The sequence below is a fragment of the Daucus carota genome, chromosome 4, assembly GCF_001625215.2.
Source record: "Daucus carota subsp. sativus chromosome 4, DH1 v3.0, whole genome shotgun sequence".
Classification (NCBI taxonomy): Eukaryota; Viridiplantae; Streptophyta; class Magnoliopsida; order Apiales; family Apiaceae; genus Daucus; species Daucus carota.
This window is the reverse complement of record NC_030384.2, coordinates 47,935,364-47,949,879: the sequence shown is the minus strand read 5'-3', so window position 1 is coordinate 47,949,879 and position 14,516 is coordinate 47,935,364. Positions and strand designations below refer to the sequence as shown.

At 34.0% G+C, this 14,516-nt stretch overlaps 3 protein-coding genes and 1 non-coding gene across 4 annotated transcripts; 3 read left to right on the top strand and 1 right to left on the bottom strand.

The window, feature by feature from the left end:
* The first annotated feature begins 2,728 nt into the window (after window positions 1-2,728).
* On the top strand, window positions 2,729-3,671 carry LOC108217490 (F-box protein FBW2). Its single transcript, XM_017390319.1, has 2 exons — window positions 2,729-3,018; window positions 3,107-3,671. The coding sequence occupies exons 1-2, from the start codon at window positions 2,729-2,731 to the stop codon at window positions 3,669-3,671; spliced, it is 855 nt and encodes a 284-aa protein (XP_017245808.1).
* A 388-nt stretch (window positions 3,672-4,059) lies between these two features.
* Window positions 4,060-4,132, bottom strand: TRNAK-CUU (transfer RNA lysine (anticodon CUU)). The gene has a single exon. It is a non-coding gene; the product is annotated as a tRNA-Lys (tRNA).
* Window positions 4,133-4,717: 585 nt separating this feature from the next.
* On the top strand, window positions 4,718-7,991 carry LOC108215991 (D-amino-acid transaminase, chloroplastic). The gene is made up of 5 exons (XM_017388636.2): window positions 4,718-5,009; window positions 5,215-5,267; window positions 6,273-6,445; window positions 6,866-7,539; window positions 7,754-7,991. Exons 1-5 carry the CDS (start codon window positions 4,994-4,996, stop codon window positions 7,846-7,848), a joined length of 1,011 nt encoding a protein of 336 aa, XP_017244125.1. The 5' UTR covers window positions 4,718-4,993; the 3' UTR covers window positions 7,849-7,991.
* A 745-nt stretch (window positions 7,992-8,736) lies between these two features.
* On the top strand, window positions 8,737-14,032 carry LOC108218074 (uncharacterized exonuclease domain-containing protein At3g15140). Its single transcript, XM_017390997.2, has 6 exons — window positions 8,737-8,911; window positions 10,769-10,968; window positions 11,382-11,468; window positions 12,245-12,370; window positions 13,122-13,245; window positions 13,637-14,032. The coding sequence occupies exons 1-6, from the start codon at window positions 8,849-8,851 to the stop codon at window positions 13,871-13,873; spliced, it is 837 nt and encodes a 278-aa protein (XP_017246486.1). The 5' UTR covers window positions 8,737-8,848; the 3' UTR covers window positions 13,874-14,032.
* The last annotated feature ends 484 nt before the right edge of the window (window positions 14,033-14,516 follow it).

The window sequence follows — 14,516 nt, the reverse complement described above, 5'->3', positions numbered from 1 at the left end:
ACACCACGTGAAATGGTTGTCTGAAAATTTAAGAGATATCTTATATTTATTTATTCAATATAATATTTATTTTCTTCTATTTTTATTCATTAATTTCTCATTCTCTTTTGTATAAATTGTCACGATATTCAAAGCACCGTTTCAATATAAAATTTTCTACGATTTAAGATTTGATACTATTTTCAATTTTGATTTTTATTAGAAAATTTTCTTTAATTCATGTCATGATATACATTTATTAATTATTCTCTGATAGATGTTCTGATATGATATTATTTTACAATGATACAATTTTTGTCAGTGAAATCATTATCTTCAATGTTGTCACAATATTTTTCGTTTTTATTGCAGTCTTTGTGAAATGTAGCGACTGAATTAAATTTTGAGTTAATATGAAACTGGTTAATAGTTGAATATGAACTCTATTTGAATTCTAAAATATGATAGCATCTACGTAGAGTTGTTTATAAATTAAATAGTTTGAGTTTTTAATATATATTATAAAAATATTTTGAAACTAATTAATTTATTAGTTACGAATTAATATTTATTTATTATTTAAAGTACCACCTCCGTCCCATTTTACTGTTTCTATTTTTTTAGACGTATTTTAATGTGTTAAAAAAATCACGTCTAAACATAATTATTTTTAATAAAATTTATATCAATTAAAAATTTATTAAGGATAAATATATAAGAATTGAATTTTTTTTATTTAAAATAAATATTGTTTTTTACACCCTAATATATATACATGTTAAAAAGTCCAGTTAAAAATGGGACCGGGAGTATCTCCCACCCAGCGACCCCAAGATTGCAGCAACGAGTGTATGTTTATATTGGAAAATGAGTTGGAAGTCCAAGGTTTTAAAACATGAACTGTCATTAAAGTTGAGCTTCGAAACTCTGAAGCCAACTTTGGGAGGGTTGAGCTACAAACAAAGGTCCAAGCTGTTCCCCTTGTGTGCAAAGCATGGTACAAGGCACTTCTCAATCCCTCATGTTGGGAACACCTTATATTTCCTCCATTCATCCCTAGGCAGACATCGCAGATTGAACTGATGAAATTTGTTGTGAATCGAAGCCAAAGACGTGCCACAATTCTCTCACTGCCAGATTCTTGTGATAGAGAAGCGCTCGTATATGTTTCTGAGGAGTGAGAATCTTATATGATTTTTGGATTTACATTATTTGTTTGTATGATGCATGAATAGCTTATATTTTGTTGTAGATTGCCTGAATTGAGGACGTTGGCGCTGTCATCAAGTGTATGCGAGGAGCACGGAGACGGCCTTATTCCAAGCCTCATCATAAAATGGAAGAATCTGGAAGGCTTAAAGCTGGGGTCTTCAATTTTTATTACAGAAATTCTTGAGCCTATTCCCATTCATTTGCCTAAGTTTGCTTCACTGGATTTGAGCAACTACTGCTCCCTAGATGGTGAAGCACCAGCAGGAATTCCTGATATAGATGTTGATTGGCCGTGAGCTATTCAAAGAATCTCCATTTCAGTATTGATGCTTATTTCAAGTGTTTCGTTTTCTACAAGACAAGTAAAAAATTTGATATCTTAAGTAATATTTGAATTGTTGAGAATAGAAATTTTGTCCAACTTATTAATAAAACTGAAATGTTGTCACGTACCTGAAGTTGATTATTGTCGATACTTTAATTCCACAATCTGTTTTTTCGTCTAGATCAGTACCTGCAACATAGAAAAATTGTGGTGATGTTCAGGTTTTGATAACTATTGTATGAGAATATATCAAGTTGCCTAACACAGTGCCCTTAATACATCGATTATCCATCAAAAATAAAATTATGCCAGCATTTTAGCGTATCCGTGCTACAATGGAATTGTTATTAATTAATAAAGAATATTTTGAATAATATATAAATTCCATTTATCGTTCTAAAAAAATTTGATTAAGTTTTTACAAAAAAAATTATCCATTTACAGATTACACTCTATACAAAAATCCCCAAATTATCTAAAATTTTTTTTGATAAATTTTCATAAATTAACTGAACATTTCCATTCGATTTCTACACTTTGAACTCAAGTGCAAATTTTTCAGATGTCATATATACAATTATATTACTTAAATTTAGATATAATTATATATATTTTTCTCCTGAGTCCTAACATGGAATTTCCGTTATATTAGTTTTCTATTGATTCCCGAGTTTGTCGGAATCCCCAATTAGGATTAAGTATAATTTATAATTAGTTACTATATATTATAATATATTTTAAAACTAACAAATTAATTAATTATTCGAATTTGAATTGATATTTATGTATTATATAACTAAATATTAGTATTTAGCAAAAAAAAAAATATTAGTGCTCCAGCAACAAATGTCTGTTTGTATTGTGGAAAATGCGTAGGAAGTCCAGTCGCCAGTCCAAGCTTTGAAAATAAGAAACTGTCATTAAAGTTGAGCTTCGAAAATGTGAAGCCCAACTGTCCAAGTCCACCTATCTATCTACCTTCACATGGCTATATAAATCAATATTAACTCTTAAAGTCACATACCAAGTTGCTTAAATCTGCATCAAGTTGTTTTGAGGTTAGTCCATGAGTCCATCATCATCTAATGCATTTTCCGCAACTTACAATAAAAAAATTCAACAGCATAATAGACCTCATCACTGATTGTAATTAGTCATTTCTATTTTTTATCTTTCACAACTTGTTTGTTTTACTTTGCATGTTCATAGAAGATGGCAGAAAGAAAATGGGAGGAAATGGACGCGGATTGTTTGGTAAACATCCTGGGGAGGGTGGAACTACAAACAAGGGTTCAAGCTGTTCCACTTGTATGCAAATCATGGTACCGGGCAGTTCGCAATCCTTTATGTTGGGAAAAGATATTTTTTCCTCCGATGCTTAGGACTCCGAGTTCGCAGACTGAACTGATCAAATTTGTTGTGAATCGGAGCCAACGACGTGCCACAGTTCTTGCACTACCATACTCTTGTGATAGAGAAGCGCTCCTATATGTTTCTGAGGAGTGAGAATCTAACGTCATTTTTGTGATTTTTGGATTTATATTATTTGCATGTTTGTGTGATGCATGAATGCTTATATTTTTGTTGTAGATTGCCTAATTTGAAGATGTTGGTGCTGTCATCACGTGTAAGCGTGGAGCACCGAGACATTATTCCAAGCCTAATTATGAAATTTAAGAACTTGGAAGGCTTAATGCTGGGAAATGCATATTTTGTTAAAGATATTCTCGAGCTTATTCCCATTCATTTGCCTAAATTTGCTTTGCTGGATTTGAGAAACTGCTTCGTAGGAGGCGAAGCAGCCGCAGCCATTGTGTCCCATGTTCCGAAACTCAAGGTTTTGATCATGGACCAGGCCACACTTGACAGGGAAGATCTTTTACTAATCATGCAGAGCTGCAAACAACTTGAGCGTCTCCATGTCCGAAACTGCATGGGGTTTGCCGAGGATGATGAACAGATCCTGAGGCTTTCTTCTGGTATTAAAGATTTCCAGTGTTCTGGTTCCAAAGGAATGGATGAGCATTTTCAACTGGTGAAAGATGTTAATAATGCATGTCTAGAATTTACTAAAAAAGATGTTTATCGTAGTATTTTTAAAGCAGCCGACGGTGTTGACGGGTACGAGTGGGATATGGACGAGGATTGGGCCTGAGCTATAGCTGAATCGCTGAAGTAAAAATGTGTCTGGACATCTATTATTTGTAAACCTTGCGAGACTTGTTTTCTTCTTGAAATGTGTTATTTAGTGAAAGACTCTTCTTTGTACCTGTAGCTTTTCAAAGCTTTTGTTTTGGTTGTGATTCGAATCAAAGATCCACCGTTTCAGTATTGATGGCTATTTCATGTGTTCTAGTATTTTTTTTAACTGATTAATGAAATCGGAATGTTGGAACTTGAACGTATTAATTACTCCCGAGTTTGTTAATTGGTACCTGCAACATAGAAGAATTGTGATGTTTATGTTGTTAAAAATAAACAAAATAAAAAGTACAGTTAACTGAAGTAATCAACTGAGATTAGTAAACACAGGAAGGCAAAAACGCCCACCGTGGGGCTCGAACCCACGACCACAAGGTTAAGAGCCTTGCGCTCTACCAACTGAGCTAGACGGGCTAGTTATTAAAATGCCCATCATAAGCTATTAATCAATTAATACGGATTCATCTGAACTTTCATATTCTCGGTGATAAGACAGGACCACCATTTTGAAAGAATTCAAATTTCAATGAATCGACCAAGATATCTATGACGGTAGTTGGTACATCGTACGTGGCCACAAATTTATATATTAATCGGGATATTCTTGTCACGGTAAAGTCGGGGCAAAAGCTCATTCTCTTTGGTAATCAGTTTGTCTCATTTCTTGTATTCTAGTTGAAGATAAGGACAATGTTCATTTTTAAGTGTTGATTATGGTCTTTCTCAGTCCCCACTGCTCTCATTTTTATTCTGATTTTGGCTAGCTAGGCTTTCGGCTCATCTACTGTCACGAAAACATTTAACACAAATAAATATCGAGTCAGAATAACTTTTATCATTATTTACTTGTTTATAACAAGTTTAAATATTTTTAATATTTTTTTGCTAAATTTAAATATTTTTTTATATATTCGATATAGGATGTTACACTATGGACATAGTTTTTGCTTTCCAGCAACTCCCACCAATCAAACCAAGCACAACGCCAGTGGATTATACACTTGTACTTGCATAATCTGTCACCTGCTACTTTTGTCCTGTGACTACATTGAAAACTTGGCAACAAAACTAGTTAAAGAAAAAAAGCTTGGCAACAACCTTATTTGGATTCAGATTCTTTCAATTATGAAGCCCATTGATTAATATTTCATTACAGAACTGCTTTTGTCTCATTCATTGAATCTTCCCCTATAAAAATCTCCACTGCTTCCTTCAATCCTCAACACCAATACATCTCACTGTGTTTTTACACTTTGCTCATACCTGGTTTGCTCTATGGCTCAGAATTCAGGTAACTTCTCTTTCCTTCATGTATTTCCTTAAAAAGGGTCCAAGAATTATGCAGAGACTAACATGTCACGTGTCGGGTCTGAGACGGTCTGGCGTGTTACATGTTTGGGTGTCGAAATTACATTTTTGACCAAATTATGTATAGACTAAATTTTTACTTGTTGGTCATCTGTTTGATAATTTTTTTTGTGCACTGGTTGCTGCAGAGATCAAGAATGATGAAGACCTCAAAGTTCATGTTTTCTCATCAGCCTCAGAGGTATATATGATTTATCTTCATCTATTTAGGCTTGCTTGGTTCTTGATAAATTTATTATCGAGTTTGTGTGGAGATGAAATTTGGATTGTCAGATCATATGCTAGATTTTATTTCCATGTTTTATAGATTGCTGTTTGAATACAAAGGTAACTGTAAAATGAATTTGGAATAAGGGATTGTGTTTAGATGGCCTAGTTCGACCCATCGCTCTCCTTGCAACACTAAGGAGAAAGCATTACCACACTAATCACACTATGCCTAATGTGTTGTTGGCACTTCTGTCATATTAGAATTTGTATGGATTTTTCAGAACCTGGAACCTAGTGAATTAGGGTAGCACAGATCATTATTCGGCATGGTAATAAACCTAAGTACGATATCAGATTTTCAGCAAAATCATGTGGAGGAACGGACAAGGGTACATCATAAATTTCCAGAACTTGTAGACATGGATGTAAATTTAAAATAATTTCAAAGACCGATTTAATAGAGTTACAATGGTATTGTAGTTAAAGTTTATCCCACGATTTAGGTCTGGATAGTCTAAATAATTTATATGTTCGAACTTGCATACAAAAAACTGGCTGATTATCAATGAAGGGAAGTTCGTCCCTAGCAAGCGACTCTTCAGAAGGAAAAGGGGAATGTAATCATAAGTAACAACATATTGGTGTAAACAATATATATGCACATATGATTGAGATACAAAAAATAATTTTCCTTTCAAGACATGTAATTTTGATATTAATTTCTTCTCAATGTTGCTTAAGAGGACTGAAGGTACAGGGGACTGTGCGTATTGCTATCATTTTTTAAAGTTTCTTAGTTCTAATTGTGATCATAATGTTTCTGCAATTGTGGTAATTAAAACTACTATTCCTACTCCATACCCCATGCTTATGTTTTCTTGGAAAATTGTGTGTGCGTAATGCAACATTGCTTACTGTAACACATTCTGCTCTGTTACTTAACATTAACATTTCGTTTTTCAAATGCATTATCTAGTTGCTTGAAAAGCTGCAACAGAAATGGGATTCAGTTAAGAAGCCATATCCAGCTATGTATTCTAGCGTCTATGGAGGAATTATTCTTGATCCTGCCATGATGGTCATCCCAATAGATGATCATATGGTTCATAGAGGCCATGGTGTCTTTGATACAGCTATCATTCTTGACGGGTAAGCATAATCATACGCAAATTATCTGCAAAACAGATAATATATTTTTTCTTACTACTGAAGAATACGAGTTCATTTATATTGTAGTAAAACTTTCAAGATTGTTCCCTGCTACTGATCGATAATAACTTTATATGTCATGGCCCTCCTGAGTCCTGACTCGTTAGTCTAGAAAAAGTTTATGCTTCTACCTTTACTAAAATATAATTAGATTATTACATTCTGCAAAAACGTGAGGAAATATGGAGTGGTAGCTCGAAGAAATTATTTGTAAATGATGAATCTTTGGAGGAACCTTCCCTGATATGTACATGCCCATCATGTCCATTGCTCAGCTTGGCATCAGAGTCGTGGTCCAGAACTGCATCTGTCTTCCACTTAGTATGATTAATTGCCAATTGGGTGCATCACATTGTGCAGGCACCTCTATGAGCTGGATGTCCACCTGGATCGTATCCTCAGATCAGCAGCAAAAGCTAAGATCAAATCTCCTTATCCTCGATCAACTCTGAGAAGCATCCTCATTCAGCTTGCTGCAGCATCACAGTGCAAGAAAGGAACTCTAAGATACTGGTTAACAGCTGGACCTGGGGACTTCTTACTGACACCTGGAGGATGCCCAACATCTGCCTTCTATGCTGTAGTAATTGACGAGAACTTTTCCCAGTGCAAAGAAGGCGTGAAAGCAATAACATCAACCATTCCCATAAAGTCACCTATGTTTGCAACAAGTAAGAATGTGAACTACCTCCCAAATGTACTCTCAAAACTGGAAGCAGAAGAGAAGGGGGCCTTTGCATCCATATGGATAGATGATGAAGGTTACATTGCAGAGGGTCCGAACGTGAATGTAGCTTTTATAACCCATGATAAGGAGCTTATCCTGCCTTTCTTCGACAAGATTCTCAGTGGCTGCACTGCACTCAGGCTTCTTGAACTAGCACCAAAGTTGGTCGAACAAGGACGCCTGAAAAGTGTAAAAACGGCTAATCTCACTCTGGAGGAAGCTAAAGGAGCAGCTGAAATGATGTATGTAGGAAGCACTCTTCCTGTACTGCCGATCATCGCATGGGACGACAAACCAATTGGAGATGGTAACTGACTCTTTATACCCTAATAGAAATCAATAGAGTTATATCAACCTGAAATTAGAACCTCAAATTTACAAATCTGTAAGCTGACTGACACTAACACATGCTACTCGATTGGACTTAAAGCAACATGTAACGAGTATTGATCTTTAGTGTTTTTTTGAATAACTTCAGCTAGGTAGTGTAGTGGAAGGCTAATGTAACATTCTATGTGCAGGAACTGTTGGCGAGCTAACAATGGCGCTCTCGGATTTACTGTGGGAAGATATGGTAGCAGGTCCTGAACCGCAAAGATTGAAAGTTCCTTACTGAGTAACAAACCAGTTAAAATGGCGTTTTCGTGGTGACCTGATCAGAGTGCATTGTTACAAATGCTTTGTATTAGTTTCTTGTTCCATTGTCTGTAGAAACTCAGTTCCTGAATAAAACTCTGAACCAGCTTCAAGTTATTTGTATTTTTAAGAGTTTTCTATATACAGGACTAGGATTTCAATCCCGTCTGTATTCCGAAATTGATAACTCGTTTAATGGTCCAAACTCCAGCAACAATTTTTACTTCAAATCCTCTGATTAGTTAGAAAGCAAGTGATGAATGATAATGCAACAGCCATTACACATTAATTTGGTTGTCAGATTCACTCCTGTCTGTATTCCGAATCTGAATTAGGCTGTCAGATTTAAATTAGTCAGACTAACAAGTTTACGATTTGTTGTCATGTCCCCAATTTCTCCGTGAAAATTTTCTCTGATTTTATTTTTAAAATTTAATTAATCGTTATAATTTTTTTAAAATAATAAATTAAATTAATATGATAAATTATCTATTTTTGTCAAATTAATCTTTCTGATCAATACGAGTGATTAATCTCTAATCAGCACTCATATTATCATGATTCCCGATTTTTACGACCCTCCAACATAAGTACGAAGTCCGAAAATCTGGGATCAAGCAGAAATTGCATTTAGCCAAAGAAACTTCAATGATATAAACATTTTTTGAAATATTGTTTAAATTTTATTTTCCCTTAGTAATGAACTGGCTAACAAATTTGCATATGGTCAATAATTACGAAGTAGTTTTATTCCAAAGTATGTTCGCTATCAATAATTATTTTAAATATTTTTTATTTTTAAAAATAGACTTGTACTCGTGTACCGTATGTTTTTATATTTTCGGTTCTCGCAAAAATCGAATCTATTAAAACCAAACAGGCCTTATAGTGGCCAGAAACAGACCGATTCCAAATTCAAAACATTAGTAGCCCTAGGGCCTAGCCTAGTTCTTTTTGCTTGTGATCCTCAAGTCACAACAATGGAGAAAACTACTCAATCCAAGAGTGTGTGTTTGTACTTCACCCAAGGCCGCTGCAACAAGGTTTATATTGACATATTTTTATTTTTCTGCCTCGCTTGTTTTTATTCATCATTCTATATGTTATTGTTATCTGTAGAAATTATTTGAATAGTTGCACCAGAATTTCGAGAGATTCAGAATAATGATACTTATCCTATTCACTAGGTTATCCTGGGCTTATAACGTATATTGTAATGAATTTTACGATGGCACCAGGCTGTAAATATAACCGGGGCTAATAAGATTACTCCCTCCGTTTTATTTAATAGGGAAATTCTTGATGGTACCCTCGTAGAATTGACTTTCTCAATGGTACTATCGCATTTTTGACTTCTACTAGTGGTACCCTTGTACTTTTAATTTACTCTCTATGGTACATTCGTACATTCGTGTACTTTTAATTTACTCTCTATTGATTTCAAACTGTAAAACAAATTGTATATTTGAAATCCTTGCGAAAAGTTACATAAAATAGACCCGTAAATCACTCATTTTGACTCTGTTTTACATGATTTAAGGGTCTATTTTATGTAAGTTTTCGCAAGGATTTCAAATATACAATTTATTTTACAGTCTGAAATCAATAGAGAGTAGATCAAAAGTACACGAGGGTGCCATAGAGAGTAAATTAAAAGTACGAGGGTACCACTAGTAGAAGTCAAAAATGCGATGGTACCATTGAGAAAAGCCAATTTTATGGATGTACCATCTGGAATTTCCTTATTTAATAAGTCGTTTTGAATTTTGGTGCAAATATTTTTAAGAAAATTAAAAATAAGGCCATGTTCAGTAATGGCGGTTAGTTGTTAGTGGATTGAATTAGCTGTTTCGACTAGTTGATTGAATTAGTTGTTTTGACTCAAATGAAATTTTTTGGCAAATTGAAGAAACTGTTCCAATAGCTTATTGAGTCCTTTGAGTCCGCTAACTAGTCAAACACTCAAACCTCTAATATTCTTTATCAAGTTCTAACTTCCAAATATGACCAATAACAAATTGCATATGTGCGCCAAAAGTGAAAACGATTTATAAAACAAAAGGGAGGGAGTATCAAGCTTATTATGGCGCCAAGTCGAGCCTCGGCGCCCGGATACCTTGGAATCGACTAGTCGACAAGTCGCCCGACTAGTCGTAAAAAGTCGACAAGTCATTCTTATACATATTTTTACTAGATTTAATATATAAAATATAGTTGAACACACATCAGTTTATAGTTTGAATCAAAAGTAAAAGATAATAAGCAACAGGGAGATGTATACGACGTAGCAGATTGTTAGTTAACAAATAAATTGAAGTCATAAAGTAGTGATGGGAAAGAAACAATAATGTGAAGTTGAAATGATACAAAGATTAGGGATATACTTATATGTTGAAAATGATACAAATATTACATAGCCTGAAGCCAAAAAGTAGTGACAGGAAGGAAATAATAATGTGAAGTTGAAATGATACAAAGATTAGGGAGACACTGATATGTTGAAAAATGAAAATAAGTCGCCGGACTTAATAAGTTGTTGCTTGACTTTTTCTATAAAACGACTTGTCGACTAGTCGTTGACTAGTCGACGACTAGTCGTCGACTTGATAACAATGGGGAGTATTAACTAAGTTAGCTGGAAATTATAAAATATCTGAAAATTTCACAGACCAGCTTGAATGCTTGATTGTTTTCTCCTGGACTTGAGCCTAGTTTACCCCTTACAGTTATGCCACTGGATGGGATATGATTGCGTGTGAGAAGTAACGTGGGTAGTGAGGGTTAGTTAGCTGAAATTGGTTGCAATGGTAGTGCTGATATTTTGTAATTTATGATTGTGCCAACCAAGAACATATGTGGAGATTTTATTTTTTTATAATGAGCTCTCTGTTATCAAACAGATGAAAGATAAAAACCACTTGAAGGCGTACAGTCATGGTTTTCCGGATCTTGACACAGAGAGTTTTGATTTGAAGAATGTACAGCCTCAGCAGTTTGACTTTTTTCTTGTCCTTGATTTGGAAGGATCAGTTTCAATTCTTGAATTTCCCGTTCTCATGATTGATGCTAAAACTCTGAAGCATGTTGATTTTTTCCATAGGTAGTGTTTGTTTATCTTTTGTTGATATTTTGTCCCATTTTACCCTGATATATATGTTCAACTACTTGGATTTATATTTTTATATGATCACCTTTATTATAGAAGTATCAAACTTGTTATAATAAACAATAGCAGATCGACTGATGGATGGTTACAGACGTTACTGGAAGTTGTATAGTAAAGTATCTAGTCAATAATCAGAGTAGGGAAAAAGAAAATTTCATAAACCAAACAACAGATTATGGTGAAATTTTATCCCCCTAGGGGAGTTACTTTAAATGTTGGGCGAAATTATGTAGTACTAGCATTGTTTTTATCTACCTTTTTTACCATTTTTCATGTTCCTAGTTTTTACTAGGTTTGATCGTCATAAAAAAAAAATTACTTATCAGTCACTAATTATCTGCACACAGATTTGTGAGACCCACAGACATAGAAATGGGCGAGGAACGCAAAAAAGAGTATGTTGAACAGCACTATGGACAATTTGGAATGAGCAGGTATAATTCAATTTTCTTTATATTTGCTCAGGTGCTGCTCCTCTGTAATTAATTTACATGTTTTACTAGCTTCGTCTGATATACATGCTCGGCATTTATGCAATGTGCAAGCTGATGAAGCGTCTATAACTCGAATCTCAAGTGCTGAAGTGTAGTATTAAGTATACAAGTTTTTCAACTTATGCTGTACATGTGGTAGATGACACTGATAACCCCATTGTTAAGAAGATTGCTCAATACTATTCATTTTTCGGCTAGCAAGTTACAACTTACAGTCTTGAAGATAGATAAAACAGCCAAACAAAGCAAGTGTACAAAGTTTCATTTATAAGACATGCAAGCTGTTGGAGTCTTGATATCTACTTCAATTTCATACAAAATATCCCAATGTATATTGGTCAGTGTTTACACCAATTCCACGTATTCATATTGCCATTCCGGAGTAATTGGTGAAGTTCCAGTTTTACGTGTTTGTTGTATATGCATGTCTACATTAGAAATGCATTATTCCCTACATTACTATTCCCTTCACCCCATTATAATGTTCTGGGCTTCTGGCTGAAGTCACATCAGTTATACTCGATATTACAACCCCCACCCACCCCCCACCAACTCAAAAGTCTAAATTTGAAAAAAATATTATTGATATGATTTGTTATCTGCAAAATCTGGTGCAGCTCAGGTAAATTGTATATGATCTCACTGAGTTGATTGCTTATTTCTGTTCTTATCTGTTTTTACATGTGCCAAGCAATAATATATCTGCTGTATGTTAGGGTCTGGCATGAGACAGCTATTCCATTCAAGAAAGTTATACAACAATTCGAAGATTGGCTGTCAACTCATCAGGTGTGGGCAAATAAGTCTGGAGGACATCTTAACAAAGGCGCATTCATAACTTGGTGAGATAAAATCTAAGATTCAATGACTGCAATATTGAATTTATTTTCCTTCCATTGGAAATATATTTGGAATGGTTTTGAACCTTGACACATTGGAACATATGCAAACGAGATCTATTCTCTTTGTATATTGTATAATCTTGTACATATGGGTGTTTTAACTTTAGTGGAGGCAAACTAAGCACGATGTAGATATGGTATCAACACTGTGTTTTTATGTTTAAAACATAGAAAAAGTCTCGCGTATTAAGTACTGAAAAATAAAATGGATCAACTTTTTTGTAAGACTTTATATAGGTAGAAGCCAAGAAATTATGAGTTCTGAGTTCTTAGTGGACATGAATGAGAAAGGCAAATTATTGTGGAAATGTAGAATTTTTTTAGGTATAAAGGAATAACTGTTCTCTCAAGTTATTGCTCTTTCATGGAAAAAACATTTAACAATTAGTTTCCTTAATCTTTTTCTTTATTGAAAAAGGCATCGTGTTTGTTTTTCCTGTCTTGTCCATGTTTAATTTTCCTTAATTTGTCTTTACTCCTTCGTGAAATAAATTAGGGACATATTGCAGTTCCACATATCTTCAGCTTACCTCTAACTGTTATTTAGTGATCTTACTTATAATTGATAATGTTACAAAATAAATATGTAAACTAACATTGCCACAGTTTTATTAATTAATTTATTGAATGTGATAAGTAGACTTTATGGGCACTAGTGCAAGCATTGATATACTTTTGTTATCTGTACTAGTGGCAATTGGGACATAAAAACCAAAATCCCAGAGCAATACAAAGTAGCAGGGATGCAGCTTCCTCCATATTTTATGGAATGGATCAATCTGAAAGACGTCTACTTAAACTTTTATAAGAAAAAGGTAAGCCGGATCAGTATGTTTGGTTGTTCATAGATCAAATATGGAAATATCTTTATCTCTGTCATTTATACGCTTTACTAGAGCAAGTCCAATAGTGTCCTAGTAGATGCCTTCTAAATATAATAAAATTTGATGTCCTAGTGATTTACGACACTACATACATATATCAACTCTAACAACATGCCTTATGCTGATGTCTTATACTCATATATTTGAATTGGAGGGAAAAGAAGTATAAGAGAAGGGAAAAGAAGTGTTAAAAAAAGGAGGGCAGCGGATTTTTATATTGATAGCAATGAAATACGGCTTACTGAAATGCGTATCAAGCTTTAAAACTTGTGTTCTGTTCCTCTATTTCAATCTTTTTAATGCATATGGTTTCTGGATTCAGGCCACGGGTATGGTCCCAATGATGAAGCTGCTTCAGATGCCACTAGTCGGAAATCACCATCTTGGAATTGATGATACAACGAATATAGCAAGAGTTTTGCAACACTTGATTATCGATGGTTCAGTTTTGCAGATCACTGGACGGAGAAACAGTGATGGAAATGTTGATTTTCTCTTTAAAAATCGCATCCAAAACAATTACAGACAGTTTAGTAAACGGCCCAGAACAATGAATTAGTCCGTTTAACCTCCAATCTACAATGTGTGTTATGCATGATGCATTTTACATGGAAATTACACTTTAGTTTAGTGGTGGTTGCATCATAGTTAATTTGACAATATCCAGTTTTTGAGCGCATTTATATAATTGCAAAACATGGGCTGTCAGAATTTTACATGGCTTACTGGCTAATAGAATTATCCTCAGAATTTTTTTCCTTTGTATAAATTAGTGGACATATAACAGAAGTTCTAAATTGGCATACAGCTACCCAGTAAGCTGTCAAAATGTCACTAACTATTAGCGCAGTTTACATTATTTATTTCGAAGATTCCAAATTAAAAAATCTTATATAATTCATCTCATTTAAAGTCGACTTAATCCAATTGAAACATAGCTGTACCTAACCCAATTGAAACATAGCTATTTTTGTATATGAAACTTGGATATTAGCTCGATTTATTATAATTTTAAACATTAATATTTCAAATATATGTCTGGAAAATATAAACTCAGATATCCATCAAAAATTTAGTATTTAAAATTTTCTTTTAAAGAACAGAAATACAGAAATGCTGCATCATTTATACTAGGGGTGTTAACGAAACGAATTCGAAACGAATACTATAGTTTTTGTATTTGTATTTGGTTTAAATATACA